The following is a 27,604-nucleotide window of genomic DNA, read 5'->3' as shown; positions in this document are numbered from 1 at the left end:
CTTGTAATCATAGAGACTGAGAAACTTAATGACTTAGAGAGACATTGTCTCAAAACAAAAAATTTTAAAAAGAGCTAGGATTGTAGTTCAGTGTAGAGGCCCTGGTTTAACCTCCTGCATTGAAAATATAACAACAAAAAAGTGTTTATTTCATTAATTGGTATTCTACTTTTATATTACCTTATAAATTTTTCTAAAATATTTATATATTTTAAATAGAGTCATATCCTTTTAAGCAAGGTAGCAAGAAACAATCAAATAAATGAAAAATTAAAGACATTTAACCAGCATCTTGAAAGACTTAACACATCATGAGTGACTGCTTTCCCTCCAAAATTAAATAGCAAGTTGAAGTCAGCTTAGTGGAGAGGAAACTGATGCAATGTTTGCATGCTATGCAGAGAATGTTGAGAAATAAATCATAAATAGCTAAAACTGACTTGTGACTCAGTTTACCTGAGTATGCAATATGCATCAAAAGATAATAATGCAGTTGTCCAAGTGACTCTCATAGGATGATGCTGAAAACCAAAGTTTCTTTGGTTTGGTTTGGTTTGGTAAAGCACTGAGAAGTTAGCAGACTTTTGTATCTCTCAGACTTGGTCAACAGCCATTTCCCCTACAGGACTCACAAAAACAAGTTTCTGAGTCCCACTTCAGTTTCTGATCCCTTTGGCACAAGACGGAACCCAACAATCTCCCTTTCAAACCAATTTCCAGAGAATATCAGTGCAGTAGTGCTGGTCCACAGTAAAAGTCTAGGTTCAGACAGCAATAAGTAACACTTGGCTTTTGCAAAATGTTTCCTTTGCTATGATTTTGAAGGGCTTGCATCCATGTTCTCAGGTCACTGGCCACATACTAAAGATGTGAGCCGAATATCATCATTTTTGTGGGTCACTAATTTGTTCCCCTCAGGCATAGCTTTGAAAGTTTCTATCATAGGATCTCATGACTTGCAAAATATTGTCCCCAGAAAACCACATTTTACTAAGTAATAACACATATGAACATCTGGGTCATTGTCTGATTTTCATTAAGATTTGGAAATATGGAAATAACACCCGGGGATACTCACTGATTGCTTGTGTCAGAATCTTCTAACCATCAATTCACCACAATGAAATTATGTCCTGCAGAGGATGTGGCATAACGAAGGCCATGCAGAGTTGGGCAGCAAAATAGGACAAGGCACAGCATGTCTGACTTTTATTTCAGGGCAACGATCTTTCTAGAACTCCCTGATGTCCGAAAGACTATTTGGTATCAACCACAGATAAGAGTAATTCCTCAATATTTCATGGCCATAGCATTCAAACGAGTAGAACTGTCATGTGCCCAAAGGATGCTAGCACACTGGAATGGCACACAATCTTCAAGTCCAGTGGGAAGACCTGCCACAGTCTGAGATGTTTAGGTGACAGCACATAAAGAGGCCTGACAAGGATGATACTCAGGTGCTAGACAATCATTCTTCAGTTAATACAAAAGTACCACATAGGCTTAGCAGCAGCTCTGCCACTAAAAACATCAAAATCTGCAAAATGATTTCCTTGGCCTCATGCAAAGTATCCACAGATCTTCTATATAGATTGTGAAAAACATTGAGATAATGCTTCCATCACCCAAACCATCTCACATTCACAAGGTGTCAGCCTTCACAAGAATTTCACCCGAACCACTCGGGCATAGCTGTCCAGAGAGGAGGGAGGACAGTCCACACCATCTATTTCTTGTGGCTACCTGTTCTGATACAACTGAATCCAGAAGAGCTTGCTCTCCCACATTTGTTTTTCAACAATTGCACCCTAAAGGGCTAAAATTTGGGGTCAGTGTCCCCACAATTCTAGGCTTCCATTGTTTCCAGTTGTAGGCACACTATAAATATTGGTGATTTCATATATTTATTCCAGGAGCATCCTCTGGACAAAGGGAGAATACCAGAGCCTATGCTGACATATTACTGAGGCTAAATTACTACTCTCAAAAGCAAACAGAATGGAAAAACTTTAGAAGGCTTCATGCTTCCTCGCTGTGGTTTTTACTCACTTGTGATTAGCTACTATAAAAAACAGAAACTAGTGATGAACTGTACCCATTATTTCTATACAGTTTTGTATTAGAATGAGTTCAGGAAGGCTGGAATTTTGCCACTCAAGGGGGCAATTTAAAAGCAGCTTCCTCAACTAACCTTTCACAACCCAACAATTTACACAGGAATGCCTGCCAGACCTAAAAGCAACCAATGTCACTAATAGTTTAAGACTTAGAACTAAAGATTTCACCAGTGAGCATCACTACCAAATGGTGAAAGCCATTTGCTGTATAGATTGTTAAGTTTTTCAAGCATATCTTTGCCTAAGAGAGAAACTGTTCTAATTCACATTGCTCCTAGGGGATATAAGTTTTGTTGGTTTGCTTGTTTGTTCATTTGTTTTTTAAAGAGGATAAAACAATAAAACCAATCAAAACAAACCAGTATAAGTGATATGAGACTTCAGAACATTACAAAATCAACTATAGTTACCATAATGCGTTTTGATGCCTTCAAAATAGCTGCAGATAACTTTGGACTTGGTAAAAACTAAACAGAACAGAATAGACTAAAAACAAGACAATGAAAGGGCTTCAAAACAAGCCAATAGTAAATCCAAAATTGCTACCATAATATATCTTGTTATCTTTGAAATAGCTGCTCCTACTGTTGGATTTAACAGAATCAAACAAAACAAAAGAGGGTAAAACCCAACCCAATAAAACACTGGAAATGATATAGAACTTCAAAATGAGACCATAGGGAGTCAACAGTGGCTGCAGCTCTCAGAAGGAGATGCCCCCTAGATGCCACATGTACACCATTATCCTCTGAATAGATGATCAGACCACTGCCCCGGGAGCTACAAAGTCAGTAACCCACTGAAGCACCACAGGAATCCAATTACATTTCACCTCCATAGCTATTATCACAGCCTGTGTTTCTCTGGATAAGCCAGTCACTTATGGGGTGGGGGTGGGGTGGTACTTCTTGTTTGCCAGCCCTGGTGCTAGAAGGGGCTGGCATCTGGTTGTTCTCAGTCCAGCTGCAGCCTGTGCATAGCACTGGTTCCCAGACTGGGCTTGCTTCCTGGTGTGGCCTATTCCTGGTGTGGCCCCCAGTCCACAAATGGGATACATTTTTTAACCTTTATTGTTTCATTAATTTTTCCATCACCAGACTTTGTTAAAAAAACTCATTAGAACTATCCTAGCCTCGTGTTTGACAGTACATATGTGCTAAGTCTTTTTAGTCCCCCCTATTCATTTTGCACGCTCCTTTGCATGTATGAAATTTTGGTCTCTTGCAGTCAAAAGCAAGACCTGTCAGATTTCATTATAGCAAGAGCAAGTGTCATCTTCCATTTCTATTTCCAACTTGTAGCTACTTCTCATACTTTAACTAAAGATCCCAATTGTACTACATTTTCACAGCACCTGGCAAATGGACCTCACAGCTAATTACTATTATCTCACAGCTAGTTACTAATATTACTATTACCATGAAGGCAAGACCTTGCTCTTACCCATAATGAACGTTATTAATGTTGTACCAAACCTAAAACTCTAGGATTTTGTAGTAGTCAGCACATCATAGAGATAGCATACAGAGGAACCTAAAATACCAAGTAAACATGAGCCCGTGTGACATCCTGGGTCTCAAGTTTCCTTATTTTTATACCTTTTTAAAGTCATCGCTAAAATATGTCTTCAAGATTGAGGATCTAACCTATAGATGTTTTAGACTGGTTCAGACTTCCTTAATACATTTGTTATTTCTGTCTCTTCTTTGCATAGGGGTACAACACTACATACTATACAGTGCTTTAACAAAAATGCACAGGAGATATACACAATATCACTAATACGGGAAGGTGGCAGACACTAAAGCATCAAAGAGGTGCAACTGACACCTCAGAATGACAGTGGGGTGTGACAGACTGACAGAGGGTCTGAAGCACAGTCCCCATATTGCCATTCATGAGGCCCATTCCATCTGCAAAATGGCTATTGGCACAGCCAACTGCCTGCTTCACAGCACTACGCTGGGCTTCGCGAAGCCTTGCTGTATAAGCCGTGAAGCCATACACCTGTGCAGAGCTATGTGGGAAAATGACTAACACGATTTGTAAAGAGAAGTTTAAAGTAAATTTTAGGTTTTTATAATTTCTCCCCAAACACCTGAGTTTCTTAACTTATTTTTTTTCCAAAGTCAGCTTTCCTTTGAAATGATTTTTATGTGTTTTAATGTATTTACTTTTAAAAATTTTAATTGACAAACAATAATTTTATATACTTAGGAGGCACAATATGATGTTTTGATCCATGTAACATTATAGAAATTTGATCTTGCTAATTAATACATCCAAATTATTTATGAAAAAATTAAAAATGTGCTTTTTTAAAGCAATTTTGAAATAAACAATATATTATTGCTAACTGTGCTCACCATGCAGTGCAGTAGACCACTAACATTTATTCCTCTAGTCTAAGAGTTTGTAGCCTTTGAGCAACATCTTCCTCGCTTCTGTCCTCTCCCAACACATTCCTGCTCTATGACATTGGTTTTGAGATTTCACATATAATGAAATCACAAATATTTGTTTTTCTGTGCCTGGTTTAATCACTTAGTACAATGTTCTCCAGTGCCACCTATGTCATAGAAAATGACAGGACTTTCTTCTGTTTAAGACTGTATAGTGTTCTCGTGTATAGATACACCACGTTCTGTTGATTCATCCATTGATGGAGTCCTCGGCTGCTTTCATATATGGGCTATTATGAATAGTACTGAAATGAATGTACAGATTCTCTTTGAAGTATATTTTTCAGTTTCTTTGAACACATACTGAGAAGAAAGATTGCTGGGTCACATAGTAATTCTGTTTTTAGCTCATTCAGCCACTGGGTCAAAGTAAAATCTCTAACCCAGCAAAGGAAACAATTAACAAAACAAAGAGAGAATTTGCATAATAAAAATGAATCTGCACACTATATATTTGATAAGGGGCTAGCATTCAAAATATATAAAGAACTCAAAGAGCTCCACTCAAGGAAGCAATGCAAGAAAATGGGCAAAGGATCTGAAGACACTTCCCAAAAGAAAAGGTGTAAGTGGCACAATGATATGTTAACAAATTCTCAGCACCTCTCATCTCAGAGGAATGCAAATTAAAATCACAATTATCATCCCTCCCAATCATTAGAAGCACTCATCAAAAACATAAATAATAACAATGGTTGGCTAGGATAATGAGCAAAAATGGCTCATATACTTTTTATAGAAATATAAATAAGTCAGTATAGCCATTTTGGAAGGTGAGATGGAAAGTTCTCTGCAATGTCCATGATGTTTAATGAACCTCTTCCTCTTTTCCCTTGTGTCATGGATACCTTTACAAAGAATGCTCTTAAAGGAGAAAAGAATCCTCTTCTCCAAGACAAAGAACTGGCTAAAAGAGCTTATATGTGGAGTAAATATCTAAAGAGACAATGTCTATATTCCTAGGCCACATAATTCTGTGGAGAGTGGAGAGCCCAGGACAAGATAACAGCAAATAATGCAGGAAGCAAGATAAGACATATGCCTTTCCCACGCCACTGTGACCGCTGTTTCCTATCACCACTAGAATTCTACGAAAGCAACTGTAGAGTAAGTCTAAAGAGCTTCAATACTTGCATAGTTCAGCCATCAATCGATAATACTTGGAAAATGAATTCAAAGGTCTTTTGTAGGTGTAGTTTATGCTTTACTACGCTTCCATTTGGAATATAACTGTAAACATAATAAGGGAAATAAGTGAGAATCAGAACATTACTTATCATCACTGCTATCCACTCCTGACCCCTAAATTGGACTGTGGACTAACGGAAAACACTAAAGCTTTCAGTTGTACAGAATGAGTTAGCCTCAGACACCTACCTGCTATAAAACTTCTTAATGTTAAATCACATGGCTAGGGTAGGAAAATATTGCAAATCTCTGCAAAAACCTGGCATAAGGCAAGAGTGGATTTACCTCCCTGGACCACCATTCAGTAAAAGGTTAGCTAAATTTCCTGTACTGTGGAATCCGGGATTGACTACTAAAGTTTACATCAGCTCAAATTAGTTAGAAATGCAGCCAGCTCAGAGGTTGATACAAATCCTGCGCAATGATGTTCATTTATTTAAATTGATGAGAATAGGTCAATAGTTTCGTAAATCAATGTGAACTGGAAGTATCCTCCCCATAACTGAGAAATGTGGTTGTTCTTCTAGAGTTTGACAAGGTTTCTTTATGTATTAAGCCTAAAGAAAACTTGTCTTCCTGACCCAGGTAACCTGGGTCTGAAGGAGCAACAATAGGCAATCCTTTATATTAGGGGCCTCAACACTAAACCTGTTGGTGCCAAATCTACAATAAAAATTATTCTGAACACATCTCTGTCTGACATTAACCTAGAATCTACTTCTTACTTCTTCCTCATTTTAGGCAGTCATCCTGAAACCACCAGGTTTTCAAAAAATCTTAGAGGGGCTCCAGAAAGTAATGAGACCCATGTTCCAAGCTTGAGGTTTGAAACTATGCCTTTGACTAGGAACGATCAGGAAATTTTGTACTAAGCTCTGTCCAATTCTTCTCAAGCTTTAACGCACATAGGAATCTGATGGATATGTTGACAAAATTCAGCTTCTGAAGCCTTTGGTCTATAATAAGATCTGATATTCTGCATTTCTTAAAGCTCATGCGTAGCACCTAGGGTGCTGACACTTAGATCATAAGTTGGAAGCAATGAGATAGATACTTCCTTTTGCAAAGACTATCTAAGCCAGCAGGATATGTGTGAGAGTCCTCTAAAGATAGGAACTTACAGAAATTGAGAGGGAGAAGCTGACCAGCAGTAGACACCTTGAAGGTAAGCAAAGGCTGCCATGCAGCTTGATGATTTCCAGCTGTCTCTTCCAAATAACTCTGTCTTCCTTCTCTGATCCAAACCTTCCAGAGAAGGGCACAGATTCCAAGGCCACATTTGCTCATGGATTGATGTCTTACTAGTTTTAAAGTCAAAGAATGAAACTACACTGGAGTGACGATCATTAAGCACACTTAATCATCATTCAGTGTATTGTACAAGTTTGCCTCTTCATGATTTGCTTAGTTGCCTAAATTTTAGATAAGGAAAATAAATAACAAATATAAAATAAAATGGTGGAAGAGGAGAAAAAAGAGAAAGGTTACTCAAAGCTCAGAAGGCACAATTTACCAATTACAAAACCACTTCCAAATGTTTAATGTCACGTCCAACAGGCTTACAAAAAGAGAGTGAGTCATCAGGTAAATCTAAAGCTCATTATGTGAGTCTTGGCATGGAAGGATCCTAATTTATTTTAGAATGATATCCATATACAGTACCACCACTACTACCAACAACAACAGGGAGGGGAATTATTTATCAATGGGAATAAATTCCTGTTACTTGTAACATTAATCCATGTGGGACAGGTTACGTATCCAGACTGGAGCAGAACAATTAAGCAATGTGCTAGTTTGAGTTCAAATTATTCCTTTGAAATTTGCTCTGTTTTATGGGAAAGGAGAATTGAGTTTCCAAAATTATGTTTTTAAAGGGAAAGGGAAAAGAAAGGGGTAATTTGTTCAAAAAGCCAAAGGTTTTTATTTTTGTAAGGTGCATTTGATTAAAAAGTTTCTGCAAAATTTAGTCACCAAAACAGCTGCACTGAAAATAATTCTGTTGAGAAAACGAATTTTGTCATCTGTACAGGAAGTCATTTTGTAATGGGGAAAATATGCAGTGACAAAGTACCAAGCAGTTGTGTGGTTCTAAACTCAAGGCCTGAAATACTGAAGTGTTTGCATAAATGCGCACCATAACTTCCATTGCACGTATCAACCTTGCGTCACACAGGAACTGTCCTTATACAGGTTTGCTAAAGACACAATTAACATCATTCCTTGCATGTGCAAAGTTACATTGGAGACTACTTAGAAAAATACAGTGCTGAAGTCTGTGGTCTCAGAACAAAACTTCCACTACAATTATGTTTGAAATCCTTAGTAGTGGTCAAAAAATTTTTAATTTACCAGTTAGGGAATTTAAACAATTTAAACACTTTTTTTTTGTTTTTTTTTTCGTTTTTTTTATCGATACCAGGGATTGAACTTAGGACCACACACTTGCAAGGCAGGCGCTTATGCCGCTGGAGCTAAATCCCCAGCCCCAACTTAAACACTTTTAACACAGGTCAGGACACCAGACTTACTCTTCCCAGCACTTGCATGCTGGTGCATTGTCTGAATCTGCAGCAGTACAGTCTTGAGTGGTCACACTGTCACCATACATCTAGACCTCTTTTTTACTGCATGGAAATCTTTGCAAGGAATGATTTCTCCCAGTGACATCTTAGACCTCCCTGTCTTGTTTCCACTTGATCCCTGGGGCAACAGTTTGAAATGGTCTAAAACGTTAGCTCTACAGCTATGATTCTCAGGTTATTACTCCATCGTCTGATTGAGTTGTCAGGTACCGGCATAACGGGCAGATCCCAAGAAACCACACCGCAGTGAGATGCCTCTTAATGATGGTCTTGAGAGGATCAAGTTTGTACCTGACAACTTCCATCAGTTTCCCGTGGTTTAAAAACCTTGGTGTCGAGACACACATTGAGTTCTTAGTGTCACATCTTAATTTCCTCAGGCACACTAAGAAGATAGAGAAGAAGCAATCTCATGTTCTTAAATGAATTAACCAGTAGTTTACAAAATTCTTGATTCCATACCATTTGATGTTGGTCTCTTTTTGGGGATCAAACCCACCACCACATACTTGCAAGGCAGGCTGCTGAGCCAAATCCCCAGCCCCCTGATGTTGGTCTTTACCTAGCTAGATTCTGATTTTTAATAGAACTTTTAAAAAAATTTTATTTAAAGAAAAAAAAGCAAAATAGAAAAAGGGTAGAAATAATACATAATTTCAAAAATGCACAGTAAAAAATCACTAGTTGATTAATTATATATAGTCCTCTTAGAAATAGTTGTTCAAGTTATAAAATTAAAGCATACAAAATGGCCATTCAAACAGTGAGACTACAAACAGTTCTGCTTAACGATCCAACAAAAAGTAATATGATAATCAATCCTATACTCTTAGGCATACATGCAGCTATATCCTTTACAGCACTTTCTTTTCCTGCCTTTGGTACAATAGCAATTACACATTTTGGGTTTTATTACTCCTACAGTTCTTATTTCTTTTTACACTAGAGACACAATGTGATATTTATAAATATGATTCTTATTTATTAACTTTTTGGTTAATGATTTTAGTCTAATTGCAAGTGATTTCAACCTTGATTCCATCTTTTTGAAAGTGAAAATTTAATTTGTGTGAACAGTTTTAAAGCTGAGCTACATATTTCATGGATACAAGCAATCCTCAAAGTATAATAGTTTAACATGAGGTTTTTACTTTTGAATGGTACAAAAGGCATATACAATGAGTAAGAGCCACCCTTCAAACTGTGAATTTTTCCCAGACTAGCAATATGGGATTTGATACTGTCTATCTGTGGCTCCTGCTCCTAAGCTGCCATGCACCATGAGGTTAAATAGTCAGTAACCTACAGTATTCTGTGTGGACAATCCACAGTGCTCATTGAATTTTCAACTTAATGGCATTTTCAATTACAAAATGTTTCTCAGGACATAACCCCACTGGTAAGACAAGCAATGCTTGTATATAACATAGTATAATAAACATGCCCATAAGCTTTTAATATATGTGTGTATGCATACAAGTATTCACACATGTGTTTATATATATATGGAACGTGTGCAAGTATATGTGTCTGTACAATGTGTGCCCCGCCCACCACTTTTGATTATTGGAAAAGCAGGTTCCAAACATGAAATAGGTTAAAATAAGGGTGAAAAATACGTGAATTCATTTCAGAAGAATTCTCTATTTTGGATTTTTTCAGGTTTTTATTTCTTTGTTATTAGCTATAGTGACACAAAGAGATATTCTCTTCTAAATGTTTTGTTACTGTAATTTGGGCAAAGTGTTAAGGACTCTTTCCTCCTCCATTTCTCTACAGTTTTGTTTCTTCTTAGTAAAAACAGACAAACTACCAGAAAAGACAAGCAGGTTAGGCTTAAGGGTGAAGGAGCCTTGATCAAACCCCACCTTTGCCACTGAATGGCATTAGAGCTTGCTCCAGGGGTTCCACCTCCCTTAATCTCAAATGCCAGTGAGAATCACCCTGCAGGTCTGTCGCCAGGGGTGATGACAGAGATGAAAAGTCCACACATCACAGCTGGTACAAAAAGGCAACTCCACTTCATAAAGAGTAAAGGTTTCCTTCAAAGTGAGTCCAGTATTTGCCCTGGATTAGGTAAAATTGAGACTAACAGACATATTTTCTGAGTAGGTATGCTGAAATTTATATCTACTCGGTCAGCTAGGACAACGCATAAATATATAAATCAATGAAATTTCACAAATACATCCTTTGAGTTTGCAGCAAAGGAAATGACAATTTTTCCTGTTGAATGGTTTTTTGCTCAATGTTAAGGTTGATCACTTAATCTCAGAAAATCCAGAAAATTCGACAGCTAAAGCTCTCAGCTCCACCTTAATTCAGTTTTGGGGGTCTGTATGGTTCTTTGTGCTGCTCTGAAGTCTCTTCCACCTGCACCTCAATAGGTGGTCAACTCATTGCTGGGTCCCAAAACTTCACTCTGGAATGTTCCAGCCTTTTAGGCTCAAAAAGAAAGTGTTTAGATTTAATGGTTTTATGGCCCATCAAATCCTGTGTGGTAGCCCCTAATTGCATCCAGGGACTGGAATTTCTTTTAAAACTTTTTTTTTTTTTTGACAGTTTAATAAGAATTTGCTAATATGCTGAGCATTCCTGGAACGCATTAAGTGGGTTTTAATTTTTCTTTATTTAAGGTCCCAGCACTCCCTCATGTGGCACTTGTCCATATAACAAGTGAGAAGTACATGGGTAAGTGAATATTATTTTTTCCTTTTTTGATTCCTCATTTTAAGAGAGGGGGGAAGGACAATGTAACTCCATGGAACACGAAGTAAATTTCATTATGGCCACTGTGCACAAAACCAGAGACTTCCATGGTGGTGTTTGGAAGAACTGTGATGTAAAAAGCATCTTATTCATTGGTGTTTTGAGAAATAAAAGATGTTCTACTAAGCTTGAAAAACTGGAATTGAACCTAATAGCACCCCTACTTTAAATGCTGCTAGGTTTTGTGTTTATTATTGCTGTGTCCTTCCATATGTTAAAATACAGCTCTTCCCTAAAAAAGCATAAAGGACAAAACTTTAAAAATTAATAGCTAAAAATAAGCTACTAGGGCCAGGGTTGTAGCTTTGTGTCACAGCACCTGCCTGGCAAGCACAAGGTCCTGAGTTCAATTCCCAGCAACCAAAACAAAAAAAGCAGTAAAAATAATCTACTAGCCTCAAATGGCTATGCCATTATTGACAGGTATTTATAAGACTGATTAAACTGCAACAACTGCCAATTATTAAATGTTAATTAAATGTTCTACTGCAATAAATCTTTTATTTAGTATATAATTCATAATAAACCTTATTCAAGGTTCAATAGTTATCCTCTGTGGCTCAAAAGAATATTAAGAATTTTAATTTTCATCCATTGATAACTAAAGACCCTTCACATGTGCTTTTAAACTTTGCAAGAAGCTCACATTTCCTAATGTGTTCCACTTTCTGCTAATATTCTCTCTTCTTAAATTCAAAAAAGATAAAACTATCAATACATTCTATGTTTTCAATTCATATTTCAGGATTATAGCATAAGGCTTGTCTTAGTGTTTCCACTGTAGCTAGTGTTTTAAAATATCAGTACGTCACCCGCATATAATAGACAGCTGCCTAAATCTTCAACAACAGTAAGCAAGTTTCCAAATCTGAAGGCATGGAAAAGTGATTCTTAGTGTGTGCAGTGCACACATGTTAAGACAGTAATAAGGAATAAATGAGGCAATAAATTCAAAAGCCTACCTAGCACGTTAATTACTTGCTAAAATTTGGCTATCATTATTTTTCACATGATTTTGAATTATCACTTTCAGAATTTATAATACTTTTATTCAATATCTATAACTTCAACAACATGCAAAGATATATATGTATCTGCTTCCATTGCTTTCACCCAAGAATATAGTATGAGAAATTAAAATCAAAGTCTTAATTCCCACTAAAACTTCCCAGGGGCTGTCTTAAAATATAGTGAAGGAAAACAGAATTTCCAAAAAATAAGGAAAGGCAGACATGCACTGCAAGTTGTCATTTTTTATATTTGATATAATTTAAAAGGGGACAAAATTATTTATTACTGAAAGCAAAGGGTAGGGCGGAAAGAGACTGATCATCCATTCTCGTTGAGAAGTTACTGGCTTTATTTTGGGAGTTTTCTCATGATGAATTTTTGTCTTTGCTTTTATCTTAGCAGCAGAACCATTGCTTTAAAAATTTTTTTAAATCCCAGCACTGAGCTGCAGCCTCAGGGACACATCTAAATTCTCTGATCCCTGGGAACAACCCCTAGCCCTCCCCTCGGGACATTTGCAAACCACTGGCCAAGCTTAAGCAGCTCACTTTATCAGTGAGGAAGTGTAATCCTAGAGAGTGAAAATGACCTGCCTGGAGAAGTGAAAGGAGTTAGTGGTCAATTTCCACATAAATCAGATGCCCCAGCTCAACAGCCCAGGGGACAGTTGTAGCCACAAAAGTATTTGCTTTGGCCCATAGGTAGTTGCCCCAAATAGCATTTTAGAGAATTTTGATTTATTTGCCAACCTATAAAAACCAGGAGCTTGTACATAAAAGTCAAGATTTCTGGCTTCTCTTAAAATATTTAAAGATTTGGCAACCCTACATCCTCTCTCCCTTGGGGGAGCAGCCAGAGCCAAGATGTGGCTGCCCCTCACCCCCTCCTTGAGCTACAACAAGCAATCTCAGGGTGGGCAGGATGGACCGGTCTGAGACTGACAGCATCTGTGCCCTGAACTTGTGTCCCTGTCCTCTGAACTCCATCCCTCTTCGGACGTTAACCTTAAAAGCCTCTGAAGCATTTTTTGAGGTCCCTGCACAAAGCGCAAGACAAATCATTTTTATCAAAGAAAAAGAATAATATTCATTCCCACTAAGGTGTAAATGGAGTGTACTTTTCTGAAGGTGAGTTTTATGCGTGGGAAGAGAAAGATTGGGAGACTTTGGACTCTGAGAGGAAAATAAATAAGTACTGTGCCCTGTGTCAGAAAGCTTTTCTAACTACTTTATGAATCTCCACAAAAATCCCTGAATGTGAAAACTTGTATTTCTGTAGGATTGCCAGGTTTAGAAAACACATAAGACACACTTTGGATGACTTCTTGTGTATCTAAAATTTATATTAACTGGCCACCTGGCTGTACTTCGTCTGGTAACTTTCTATTCATCGCCATTTTAAACATAAGAGTGTAACTCCATTGGTTGCTCTATAACCACAAAGTGGTAAAAGACTATGGCTCCATCTTTTAGTCCAGTTTATTCTGGGGGTTCCTCCTGCCCCCACAGTGATGAAAAGAAAAGTAAAAAGGCCCTTAAAGCTGAACTTTGGGAAGAAGTCTGGAAGCTCACAAGGAATATAAAGCAAGCATCCTGTAGAAACATCTAGAAAGTTCTGGAGCTATAGCCTAATTACTCAGCTCAGATCACTCATTATGGACTCAAATAGCCCTCACTTAATCCCATTGACCTTGCCAATGCAAACACTTTCTCCAGAGTGATTTCACTAGCCTTAGTTTACCTGAACCAGCCTCCCCTTCTCTTCTTTGTTAGGAATGATATCTCTTAAAACTAGAAAACTGGGGGGCCAGAAAATTTTATAGGATGACCAAGAAAAGAAAAACTCTCCTTAATAATGTCCACATATTTCACAATATTTCCAAGAGTCAGGCTTGGAAAGATTGGGAAGATTGGAAAGATTTTCAGATTCTTTTTGGGAATGATAGCGTACAAACCCATTGATAGTTTCATAATTCCATGAAGATCTTCTTATTTTCAGAAAGTAAATTGATCACTACTAAATATGAGTGTCCTACACTTCTACTTAAATTCATGGGCTTCCATTAGCTATTATCTTGATTTTAATTCCTTTTAAAGCCAACAGTGACAGAAAGATCTGAGTGCAAGTTGTGGACACTTATAAGGGTTTTCTAAAGCTTCAGGACAGCATCAATGATTGATTAGAAGTCCCCATTCTGGAGGTAGACTGCCTATATCTGAATCCTATATTTTGTCACTTAGGAATTATGTAGGCAAGCTTCAGTTTCTTACATGTAGAATTATGTAGGCAAGCTTCAGTTTCTTACATGTAAAATGAGCACAATAATATGACCTACTTCTCTGGGCTGCTACGAAGATTCCTTGCTTTAATGCTCAAGATGTACTTAGGATAGTTCGTGTAACTTGGTAATTGCTACGTGAGGACTTAATAAATAAACCTTAATAGACACACCTACTAAATACTCTCCTGAGTACTATCCCCTCTTGAGCAGTACTGAGAGGAAACAATGTATTGAATAGTCCTTCTTGGGTTATAAAGTCACAATTTCCAAGTAAGCTTTCTTCTTATTCCCAGTGTTTCCTCACCAAGACTAAAGAGCAAGGGACTTATAACCATTAGAAGCAAATTCTAGAATAAAACTCATCACTAATTAGCTATGAAACTCTTTCTCCAGAACTCTAGCTATGTGGCCGTAGAAAGGAACAGTGATACCTGTCAAATACCATATAGAGGAATACATACAAGTAAAATTAACTTTCTGGCTCCAGGGTATCTTCCAAGCAAGCTCCATCTGTTACCTTCTCTAATTCCTTTCCTTAATTTCCGTTCTCTTCATGGTTTTTCATTTTTCTCTCCTTTTAAATCAAATTTTGGTTTTTTTCTTCTTTTCAAACAGTAACCATGCTCTATAGCATCACACTCTTTTTATGACACCATTTATAAATTTTACTTCCATTTGCAGAATTATTTTTTTGCAAATCCTTCCTCCAATTATGAAGCTATCATTTTCAAATTTTCTGCCTAATAAAAATAATAGAATTGAAGATCCAGGTAAAAGTGTCTTGCTTCAAAATAATAATTTTTTTCCTTGAAATTCCTAGAAGATAATTTACAGGGTCACATGGAATTCACATTTTTCAGACTTCAATGTATAGTGCTAAGTTATTTTTATAAGTCATTCCAGTTTACACTCTTTCCATCAGTGTTTAAAAAAGGATTTTCTCCCAAACTCAACATACTTTATTAACTAAAACTAACAATTTAATATTTAGAAAATAAAGTATAAACTTATGATTCTATATTCCTTTGCTTCCTAGTGATTATTATTATTTGCTTCTTAGTTATTATTAGAAATTTCTGTTTAGAAATTTTATGTCTCCATTTTTTAATTTCCTGTTGATACCATTTGTTCATTTATATCTTTTTCCCCCCTGGGAATGATATATTATTTCTTTATCAAACTTAAAGGGTCTTTTAAATAAAATGGGCATTAACTGCTTTTAATCTCATTTAAAAATTTGTCCTTTGAGCCACACTGCCACAAGCCTTCCGGCCACCACTGGGCTGGGAGAAGCAACAGCCACGTGCCGCAAGCCTCCCAGCCACTATAAACATCAGGGACAATAACCAGTGCAGGATGGAAGAAGCAGACAGCCAAGTCCCTTCATGCCTGTCACCATCAAGGGAGTCTCAGTGCAGTTGCATGTGTCTGAATACACCCACCCAAAACGCCACTGCCTCCCCAGGAACCTGGGTTAGGAGAAACCCAGGTGTCTGGCCCATTCCCCTACACCACAAATGGGCAGACAACACGGAAGTGCATGGCACCCACAACTGGCTCATCCAGAGGAACTCAGAAAAACGTCAAGTCAAGGAAGCAAAAGACAAGTTCAGATCTCCAGTCCACATAGAACAAATCTAGGAGACACAGACATGGAAGAAAGTGGAAGTCTCATATCTGAAATTTCTGAAAAGATGGCAAGTGAGATAAAGAAACAAATTCATGAGGTTATAAAATAATCAGGTCTGAAATAATGTCTTGGCTAAAAGAAAAATGACAAACATAATAAAAAATTGCTAAACATATACAAAGACATAAATTTAAAAAAGAGAAGCATAAGAAAATGAGGGAAACCTTGAATGAACAATATAGAAAAGAATTACAATCCATGAAACAGATTGAAAGAGATATCCAGGAAATTAAAAACTTTATTGAAAGTTGGCAAAACCACTTGAAACTATAGATAGACTTTCAGACCCCAAAGACAGGATGACAGCTGGTGATAGCAAAAGGAAAGATCTCTTAAAAATAGCAAGATACCGGGAAATAATTCAATGGCTGCATGATGCAAAGAAAAATAATTTAAGATTGATAGATGTCAGTGAAAAAGCAGGGGGGTGTCAACATAAGTGACATAAAAAGACTTTACAGAAGTAATAACAGGAAACTCCCCAAGCATGGCAAAAACCCTGATAAAGAGATAAGTGAGGCATATTGAACACCAGCTAACCATAACCAAAATAAATCTACACCAGATATATAATAATCAAGATCCCAGAAATTCAGCACAAGAACAAACTGCCAATGACAGGAGGATGGCATGGTAGAGATGAACCAGCACATGTCGGTCATAACCGTTAATGTAGATGACCTCAGTTCACCAGTAAAAAGTAATATAAGCAGAGTGGATTGGATGACAGGACCTGTCCATATGCTGTACACAAGAAACACATTTGATTCAAAAGGAAATTCATGGACTGAAGGTCAGAGGTGAAAAGACAATGCTCCATGCAACAAAGATCCAGAAAAACCCAGGGGTAACTTACTTATCAATCACAGAATGAATAAGAAAAATGTAATATTTGTATACAATGGCAAGCTACTCGGCTACGAAGAAGGATAATCTTGAGCCTCTTGTAGGTAAGTGGATGCAACTTCAGATCATGCTCAAAGGTGAAGTGGTTTGGACTCATTGTGTTGTCTCCCTAGGTTAAAAAAAAACCTGAAGGATCTGAAAGGTACAATAGATATTGTAGAAATCAAAGGGGAGGAAATGTCTAAAATTGGAAGGTGGTAGCCATTATTAATTTCCTACTATCTTGCTGTGAAATCCTAAAAGATTTTAAAAAAATAAAAATAAATCCTATATGATTTTCATTGGTTTTTTTTTTTGTTTGATTTTATTATATCTGATGGTGTGGACAGCTATTTTGAAGGTAACAAGAGGCATTATGATAACCACTGTTTGAGTTCCTATTATCTTGCTTTGAAACCCTGTATCACTTCCATTGTTTTGCTTTGATTGGCTTTATTCTGTTTCATCTTGTTGGGTTTTGTTCTCTTTAAATTGAAGTACAAATAAATTTTAAAAATGTGTTATTTGCTTTGGACTTGAGAGAAACTTTAGAGCACCAAATATTATGTTCATTTGGTTGTTTTGGTTTCATTGGTGTGGCCTCTGGCATCATACCCTAATTCTTTTTTTTTTCTTAAAGAGAGAAGAAAAACAAAGGACATAAAAAAACAATGTGGTAAAAGGGTACAGATAATCCAGTATTTCAAGAAAAAAACATATGCAGTACGAAATCACCAGCTAATAGGTTACATATTATCTTCCCAGAAACAGTTGTCCATATCACTAAATTAAAGCATATAAAGTTGACATTCATACAGTGAAATTGGAGACAGCTCCATTCAATGATCCAACAAAAGCTCAGTTATATGGTTTTCCATCCTACACACTCAAACATACCTGCGGTTATATCCCTTAGTCCACCTTACTTTCCTCTATTTTTTACAGTAACAATTAGACTTTTAGGGTTTATTACTCTCATGGTTCTTATTACTTTTTTGAAGAGAATAAAACCAAATGTGACTAAGCAAAACAGAGTCAGTTAGAACAGAAGGGTGGGCATAGCACATGATGCAAAAATAGAATACTAGGTGATCAAAAGTGGTTACCATTGTGCCTCTTGTTATTTTTAAATTTAATTGTCTATATCATCAGGTATAACAGAATTGATCAAAACAGTACAGAACAAAACCAATAAAACCTACACTGAGGACCTTACAGGACTTCAAAAAAAGGTTAATAGTCAATCCATATTGGGCATCATAGTATATCTTATTGCCTTCAAAGTGATTGCCTATACCCTCAAACTTGATACTATCAAACAAAATAGAATATAAAATCATACCCTAATTCTAAGTAGACATATACCTGTTTTATACCTCCCATTTGTCTCCTCTGTTCTGCACCTGATGTCCAGATTTAAAGATACTGTAGACTTTGGCCTTAGTGTGTCATGCATAACCTCACTGAACTTCCTGGCAGAATTTTGTGACAGGCATTTCAAGAAGAAAGGTGAACCCACAAAAAACTTGTTTTTAAATCTAAAATATTTTAAAATACATTTAGGTTATACTCTCTTGGCCCTAGTTGCCTGCTCTGCTTACGATCAAACATCAAGCAGAATCCATCACTAGCCTGTTTGTAAAGAGTTCCCAAAGCAGAACTTGTGGAGATCAGTGCATAGGGTTTCAAATGTTCATTGTCACTGGGAACTAAAAAGTTAATAAATTAGCTATCGTTAGTGACGTCTTTACATCATATTTGATATTCCCTTAGCTCTGTCCTAAAGCAGTTGCATATGTTCTTTCAAGAATTAACCCTTACATTAAAATAAAAACAAAACATGATTACAAAACTATGGACCACTGGGTCTACAGTTTTCTTTTTTCCTTCTGTAAACCACTTTGGTTAGTGGAGCAAGAGGGATTTGAAACAGAGTATTATCACCTCTGTTGCTAACCAGGTACCTATGTATGACCTTAGATATATCATTTCTCAAACCTCCATTTTTCAAGACCCATTGATATTAATATCAGTAATAAAACTAACATTAATTGAGCCACTACTCTGTGCCAGTCCTAGTACACAAATGGGCTGGCACAATCCTCACAATAAACTAATGAGGCTGGTGTTGCTTTTGTGCCCATCTGACATCGAGGAACCAAGGCACAGACCGAGTATCTTGTCCAGAGTGATACAGGTAGACCATGGAAGAGCGGGCTGTGCAACAGCAGGCATTGTGATGGAAGAACCAATGAGTTCCGCTTTTCTGAGTGTAAAAGCATCAGGAAGACACCTTCTTGATGCATGCAGAGAGGGAGCTGCTAACTGTTAGTCCTTCTCTGTCCCTGGGCAGGGGCCTCCTTCCTACCTCGCACGGTTGCCAGCTCCCCATCTACGTGAGCCATGCACTGCATGGCGGTTGCCCCGGCACAGATGGGCATGCTGACCCTCTGTCCTAAAACACAAGTGGACAGATCGACCTTGGCCACATTCCGGAGTACACGGGGGTACAGCTTCCACCTGGAAGTGAAACAAAGAACACTTACAATTTCAAAAGCAGAGCTAAAGCTCTGGAACTACATTTTAATTAAAGAGAAAGCATATTATTAGATTTTTTTCTACCAGACACATCACTTTAAAGAACACAGAGGCAATTTTAATGCTCATTAAGATGGAATACTAACAACTGGATGACAATGACCATCACACAATATAAAACTATAGTGAACATTGCATGGTATCTCATTCACGCGTGCAACTTTTGTGTGTGTGTCAGTTAAAAACTAAAAAAAGATAGTCAGAACTGTTTGCAGTATCATTGTTGGAATGTCCACTTTACAAGCTTTAATTTTGTGACTTGAACAATTATTTCTAAGATGACAATATGTAATCCATTAACTAGGGATTTCCTACTGTTCATTTTTTTTCTGTAAATCTGTATAACTTGTACCCTTTCTCTGCTTTTTTTTTTCTTTTCTCCTTAAATAAAATTAAAAAATAAATAAAAATAAAAAATAAAAAAGTAAATATTCCAGGTGCTATTTGTACTGAATTATAACTAGCATACAAAATAGTTTACCCATGTAAATGTACAGTTTTATGCACTGTGACAAATTTGCACAGTGGCATAAATGCCAAGGCAATCAAGATCGAGGACAGTTTATTCACCCTTCCCCCAAATGCTTTTCCTTATTTCCTTTTATAATGAAACTCCCTACCTCTACCCTCCGACAATCACTGCTCTGCATTTTGACCTTACAGTTTTGCATTGCAGCGTGATATAAATGGAATCACACAGTAAGTAGGCTTTAGTGTCTGGCCTCATCCATTTCGGACAGTGCATTTGAGATCCAGCCACGTGGCCGCAAGTATGAAACTTCTGTACCTGCTGGTTTGTAAGCAGCATTCTGCCTTACAGGGCACTATAGGTTATGGTTCGCAAGCAAAGACGCCTTTCAACTATTTCCACTTGGGAGTTGAACTCGGTAAAGCCACTGCAAGCTTTCACATGCAGAGTTCTGTGTGATCCTTATTTTCCTTTCACTTCCCCAAGGCCATCTTGAAGATGAGCACAAAGTTTCAGAAGACAGGCTACATCTACCTCGTTTCTTTTTCTGTGCTAGTAGCTTCAAGCAATTGCTTTCAATATTATAATTTGCTTTTTCAAAATCTTGGGTTGGCTGAATATTTCCATCAGAAATGTTATTTAAGGGGGAAAGCATCAGCTTAAAGATTTTTCCAAAATTAGTTTGGAAATAAAATTATTTTCAATGATATTTTCTATGATTCTTCTGTGTTAGAATGAAAATTACTAATAACCCGAAAAACAAACATTTACCAGTACAATTTACTATAAAATTGGTCCTCTTTTCTCTCAGTAAAATTTATATCTTCCACTTACTTGGGTTCATTATTTTCCTCATTAGTAACTGATTGAAACTGAAGAAAATAACCTTCTTTTTAATGAGTATCATATAATAAATGCTTCGAATAGACACATGCATACCTGATCAGCTCTCAACCTCCACTTCAGTGATTTAACTTTACTTCCAGAGAGATTTAGATTTTAAAGTAAATACAGTGAACTGTGATTTAGTAATGGGGTAACCAAGAAAAAGATCTTAATGGAAACATACTTCCTATAACAGAAGAAATACTGTCTTAATTGTTGCTTTGTAAAATAGCTAAGAGTCTGTATCTAACCCTTCCTCACATAATAAAGTAAAAACAGCCAGTCCCTGGAAAGCACAATAAAGAAGCCTTACTGTGTGTGTCCATGCCGTTCCTTTGAACATCATGATTGTCATTATTTTATATCACACTACATGCTTTGCTGCAGGGAGTCTTTTCTTCTCCACTAACCCTCACAGCAAGAGCCTTTGATCTCCGTTTTGCAGGGAGAGAGGCAGAATCTTTCAAGGGAAGGCTTTTTTTATGACCAATCATCTTGAAGTGTGTTCTCAGAATGAGAGGGAAAGGTTTTAATAGCAGCCATAGGCATGGCAGCCTTGGAAAGCATTAATGTCTACTTAGAGCTGGAGGAACAGTGAAAGCTTTTAAGGAGAGAACGTTCAAAGCTTCAAGGCATCAGCTGTGGGGTGTGTGTGTGTGTGTGTGTGTGTGTGTGTGTGTGTGTGTGTGTTTGGCAAAAGCGGTCTTTCTAAAGGACATGTGTCCACTTATAAAGCAAGGATCCAACCTCCTAGCTCCAGTCGGCTTTCTGCTTTTCCACTTGGTGGCGCAGTGACCTTAATAACGGTGGGATCCTGCTTCTCGAGGAACACTATTTTCTGGCCTGGGTATATTTACAGAGACTATTTCAGTGCAATTCCTGGGCAAAATTAGGCAAAGCCAGTGGAGTGGGGAAATGTATGTCCTCTAAAAATTCCTCCATGTTTTAACATTTTTCCAAATAGTAATTACAATAACTCTGCTAGACAGTTTCAAAAGCTTCCAAATCCCAACCTAAGGTACCTTGAAATCAAATGAATGTTTTCACAGTCATACACTAAATAAATCTTTGTTGTAAACTTACACTGTGCCCCAGTAAAGCCTGCACTTTAGAAAAGGACTCTAAAGATGGACAAAGCAAATGAATCCATTGATAACTAAATCTTTGTACAAGGGATCGAAAATAAGATGTCTGAGTAAAGGAAACAGGGTAAAGATAACAATCCTTTAATAAGACTTTAGAACCACACTTTACATCCAATTAGGGCCTTAAATTTAACTTATGAAAAAATCAAAAAATATGCAAACTCCCAAGAAGTGGCTGTTCTCTAAAGATACTTAGAAGTCACCACTTTAAAGCTATATGGTTACAGATCACACCAACTGACCACAGTGAGTTCAAGTTTTGTAAGTCCAGTAGTACTATCACATCACACTACATTCCAATTTCTTCACCTTACTTCGCTATCTAAACCTTTAAAAGATGCTGCAAGAAATACTTTGTAATATTATCTGATAGATGTTGAAACACTTATATTTATGAGAAGAGTACTGGAAATGCAGTAAGTTTCTGTCACTTCCCAAACACTGAAGTGGGGATGATGTCACTTCTACCCAACAGTTATTGAAAAGAAAAACACAACTATCATGGTGAGTAAGCGTTGCAACAGGAAAGAGAAAAGGTTCCATTCTGAAGTTATGAAGGCTTCAAAGTATGCAAATTGTGGACTTATAATTTCTGGAAAAGCCACAAACTTGGTGCAGATCATGGTTGAGAAGTCTTCCTGAGTTAAAAAGAATCAATATACTATTTTTTTTCAGATTAATTCCAACCAGATCAGGCCATGAAACGTGTGACAAGCTACCATTTTCCCTGTTCTTGCCATATCTGCAGTACTAAATTTCATTCTTCTGGGCAGTTTTGTTTGTCTTTTTGTATTTTTTTTCATAACAGTATTAGAATCCCCAGCCTTACTCAGAAATGTCTCCAAGCAAATGCTGGGTTACATGAGTGACCCACATCTCCAGAACTCAAAAATGTGGTCATCAGATCAGAGTACAGAGAGATAAAAGCTGGCACTGAGAATGACCTTTTGTTGTACTTGTAGGAGGGGAGGTGTATAAATTTCATAAGTGTCTTTGAAATACCCTGACTTAATGTCACAATGAGTTATCTGAGGTTTGGTTGTTTTGCAGTCATTAGGTGAATTAGAATAAAAATATTTCAGGATAAGCTCCCTCATGCTATCCACCAAAAGCCACAACCCTGGCAAAATCTATTCTTAGCTCCCTGGGACCAGCTAGATGATTCAAGGCAAGGACACAAACTCCCCAGCAAGTCACACAGCAAAAGAGGAACTGTGTTTATAGATAAATAACCGGTCCTATGTAATGCAATTAAACTCAGTTACTTGATAATAAAGAGTATCAGCAGTCCTCCATAGTTGATAAATAACCTGTTTTTCTATAAAACTAAGGAGAATGATAAAGTTTCATGGAAAAGATGGCATTGCAAACTAATTGCCGTTATCTGTGCTATGCCTCTAAATTACTCTGTCCATATGTAGGGTGGCACTGCAGTATTCAACCAGAATGCTAACTCACATTAGTCACAGATGCTTTCCTGGGTCACAATTTGGATGTCCCCATACTTCTGTGTCTCACTAAGTTTCTAAAAGTTCTAGGCTGCAAAGGCCATCCTCTTCTGCACCCCTTTGCTTCTTCTCTGAGACTTCTTCTGGGTGCATCCATCCAACCCACCAGCACTATGGACACCAAAGGTCTACTGTGAGGCAATCTCCTGAGGGTGGCTACCTTCTCTTCTGGCTTACTGCTTGGTCCTAAGCTTGTTGGAAGCCCAGAGTCTTGGCTCTGGAGACTGCTATAATGACAAGTTAGTTTATAATTATCTAGAACCCGATGGAGGAGCTACAGGCAAGTAAAAATGGAATAGGTGCTCACCAGGAGCACCGCTGTGCCACCAGTCCCATACCTGTCAAGAGCCTGCAATTTCTTTGGTTATGAGGCTGATTTGAATAAAAGTACAGTTTTCAAGGGATCACTCAAACACACTTCACACTACACAGGGCACAAAGGAAGGACATCCTTGGTGTGAGGAAGGGAATCTCCCCAGAGAAGAAAACTTGGACAGGATCCAACATATTAAACAATAATGGGAACAGAACCTGCACCATTTCAGGCCGCTGATGTCTTAATCAACTTTCCCTCCCATGACTGCTGGCCTTTGTTGTATTCATCTAGGCTTCAGGGAGCACCCGAGACCGGGGTAACAAGGGTGACGACAGGGCTGCACAGAGGAGCCACCTCTCCTCACCCTCCTCCCCAGCTCCTACACTGACTGAGGAGTGAACCAAGGACCACATTTGTTGGGGCGATTTCATTTCTCCTAATTTATACACAGAAAAGTGACTGCAAGTAATTTTACTCAAGATTAAAGAAAAAACCAAAAGAAAAACAAATTCTGTCTCCTTGGATATTTTGTGCCTTTTTTGTTCTTTAACATATCAGAATCAGTGAGTAGCTACTATGCTCACTGCTTTTATCAAAGGATGTAATGGAAAATGAATAAAACCAGAAGGGCCTAGGGTACAGAACTCTCCTCTCCTCCCTACCATCTTTCTATCTGCTGGGAGAAAAACATCCTCTAAAATTTATGTCTTGTTTTTATTACAAACAGAAAATATAAACCCATGACACCACCATCTTGTGCTTGAAATGTGAAAGTCAGGGGAAAAATAATCTGAGATGAGAAAGGAAGCACTCTGGAGGAAGATGAAACAGCTATGTGGAAAGATTAACGCTCCACAGACAAACTGAAATCTACCGGGAAAGTGCGGGCAACAGCAGTTAACGTGATGGACAGCTCAGGAAGCCAACAGGGTGGGAGCGTTTGAGGCAATGGTAGTATGTGGTTCAAAGGATAAGACAGCTATCTTCCACTAACAGTTTCCTACACCCTCAGCAGGCCCACCCGCTGGCAGAGAAAAAGAACAAGAGGCATTAGAACTTGTAACTGTTTTTATGTGTAAGTTAAATATGATGATGAAATTTAGGGTTCCTTTTATGGTCAGTGTTTCAAGATTGCCCAAGACGTGGAATATTTTTAAACAATGGAAGAACCTAACACTTCTCATGTCCTTTAGGAATTTTCCTCCCTTGGTTAAACAAAAATCTTGAGAAAAAAAAATTCCACATCATCAGCACTAACCTGAATCTTACTTTGATGCAGTGGCTTTTGTAATATTAAATGTGATTCTTAATAATATATTTTCTTACCTGGAAAATGCTGCAGTATTATCAGCCAAGGTTTCCTGATCATTCGCCCCAGACCTGTAATAGTCGTAGATGGACTTTGGTAGGACAGATTTAGCATGCTGCTCATAGTCATCCACACAAAGTAGCCGGGGGAACATTTTCACAGATGGGGGCCACCTTAAGTGTTGTGGGGTTTATTTCATGGGCTGTCTTCTAAGCCCTGATAATTCCATTATTCGTCAAATATTAATAGGCTTTTTACCAAAGGTCATATTTAGTTCTCTGTCGCTTGCATCACGTGAGCAAACATTAACTTTATTTCATTTGATGGTTCTCTAAAGAGCACCTAAGTAACAAAAAATGGGGGTTAGGGAAAAAGCTGGATGTGATCAAGTCTATCATCTTGAGAAAGTAGAGGATCCAGGCAAAACTTAAAGACATAAGCATCTCTTACAAGAAATTACTGTCGGTTCAGTTCTACACTGAAAGCTAATTCTTCCACACACAGATGCCCTTTGCTCTTTGCTTGTTACCCAGAATGAGCTAATCTCTCATTTTTCTTCCATGCTTAGATTATCAAGTGAAAAAGTGCTTCCAGAGTCAGTGAACTATTCATAAACAAAGGGCTGCTACACAATATGAAATTCAGCTAGTGATAAGCACTTGGCTTTCACACAGATGTGAAGGCCAAGCTTGTTGTTGGCTTTTAGGGGGCCTTCCCTTGCTCTGCAGAAGATGTGAAAGAGTGCCATTGTAAAATGCAGTGCATTCTCTCGATCTAAAAAATCCACTCAATCCTGGAAATCCTAGGGAAATCTTGAATTATTCAGACATGATTGAGAACTCCATGGCTGTGTCATCTGTCAGGCCTGGGTTTCATCCTGGGAGCCTCCACTTTGAGTTGCTCTCCAGCTACCTGCACCTGGGTGAGAGCTTGCTCTTAAACTTGGAACATGCATTTCCCTTCACCGGACACGCTAAGTATTATGGAATCAACACCCTGTGGCACAGCTGTCAACCACCACGTAGGGAAGATGTTGCATGTTGTAATCTCAAATCTCTCTTCTGTTGCTGGATTCCTCATGTTCCACTTTGCAGGCTTCAGCTGACCCACAGAATGAGCCAGTGGGTCACCCACGCTGTGCTGACTGCTTTCCTTCCAGTCCCATTTCCCCATCCCTGAGTGGCCCACTTCTCCCTTCCACATAAACTTGTCTCAGTCTCCTCTTGGTGAAACCCAAGCTGAGCCAAGGACAAATATTAATACTCACCCTGAGGGTGACTGTGAGAGTGAGGGACACATCACCAGTGTAATACCCCGCAGACAGTAGGTATTTCATAAAGGTCCCTGAGCCTCCCCTTCTCGATATACTTTACCAATAACTTTTTCTAAAAGGCTAAGCACAACCCTTAATCTACAAGAAGATGAATGAAGGAATTTGTAAGTTTCCAGAGGGTCACTGCTGTTCTGTAAGTATGGTGATCTTTCTGAATATTTCATCACTGTATTTCCAGTCAACTCCATGTATACTGTACATCCTCTATGGAAATGTCTTCCTGCAGTAATATGCATTTTTATATCCAGACATTTTGGACAACTGTTTACATTTAAAAAGCTCCATAGAGGGAACAGGGTAGGGTATAGGGCATAGCATCACACTATCTTCCTCTAAGATTCTTCTAAGTTTATTATGGAGAAGGAAATTCATCCAAGGTGAAGAGTTCCTAGGGCTCACTAGGTAATCTCTGACTTAAGGTCAACCTGTGGCCACGGAGTAATCACAGAGCCTGGTCAGCTCTAATCCCGGGCTGAGGTTGATCAAAAAGAGCAGGAGATAACTGTCAGTCAAATCCATTTCTAGCTGCTGAACAAGCCATAAGAAACTGAAGACTTCAAATGGGAGCGAAGCTAACACCAAAAAATATAAACTCCATAGGCCTTTCCCAGAACTAACAATAAACAATAAGTAAAAGGATGGATTTGATGCAATTATTGGTTATCTTTTTATTTAGGATTCATACTGAATTATTCTAATGTACACAAATGTTTACTTCTTGCATCAGTGCAATGACAGAAAAAAAATGACTGATTAAAATTGCTTTTGGAGCACTCAATCCTGTACATCAAAAACACGCCTCGATTTCAAGCATGAAAAATCTGTTGATATGCTCAGGGAATTCTAAATAGCTCAGTTTTACAGCAAACATCATTATGAAGTTTGATCTAAGGGACCTTAATTGCTGCTAAGTGCACTGTACAACTAATAGAATCGAAACGAAGAGGCAGTGTAGATGATACCATAAACCTTAAGCAGGTCAGGCCCTGGTGAATCAAAAAAGAGAAGTACTGGCCAGGGTTTGCTGAAGCGGGATCATAGACAGAAGCATGG

General features: G+C 37.9%; 1 protein-coding gene across 3 annotated transcripts in view; it reads right to left on the bottom strand.

The window, feature by feature from the left end:
- The window catches only part of Hao1 (hydroxyacid oxidase 1), a 54,342-nt gene extending 28,902 nt beyond the window's left edge, over positions 1–25,440 (bottom strand). Inside the window, exons 1-2 of one of the 3 annotated variants that reach the window (XM_063248717.1) lie at positions 25,236–25,440; positions 19,357–19,508 (exon numbers count right to left, since the gene is read on the bottom strand). In XM_063248717.1, coding sequence (XP_063104787.1) covers positions 19,357–19,508; positions 25,236–25,372 — 289 coding nt within the window. In that variant the 5' untranslated portion in view covers positions 25,373–25,440. The remainder of the gene's footprint in view (positions 1–19,356; positions 19,509–25,235) is intronic. The other 2 variants (XM_003476587.3, XM_063248718.1) reach the window with 2 other exon arrangements.
- Positions 25,441–27,604: the final 2,164 nt, after the last annotated feature.

This window comes from Cavia porcellus, unplaced genomic scaffold (assembly GCF_034190915.1).
Source record: "Cavia porcellus strain 051 isolate PalLab524CR breed Dunkin Hartley unplaced genomic scaffold, mCavPor4.1 scaffold_5, whole genome shotgun sequence".
Lineage (NCBI taxonomy): Eukaryota > Metazoa > Chordata > Mammalia > Rodentia > Caviidae > Cavia > Cavia porcellus.
This window is presented reverse-complemented; position numbering and strand designations above follow the sequence as displayed.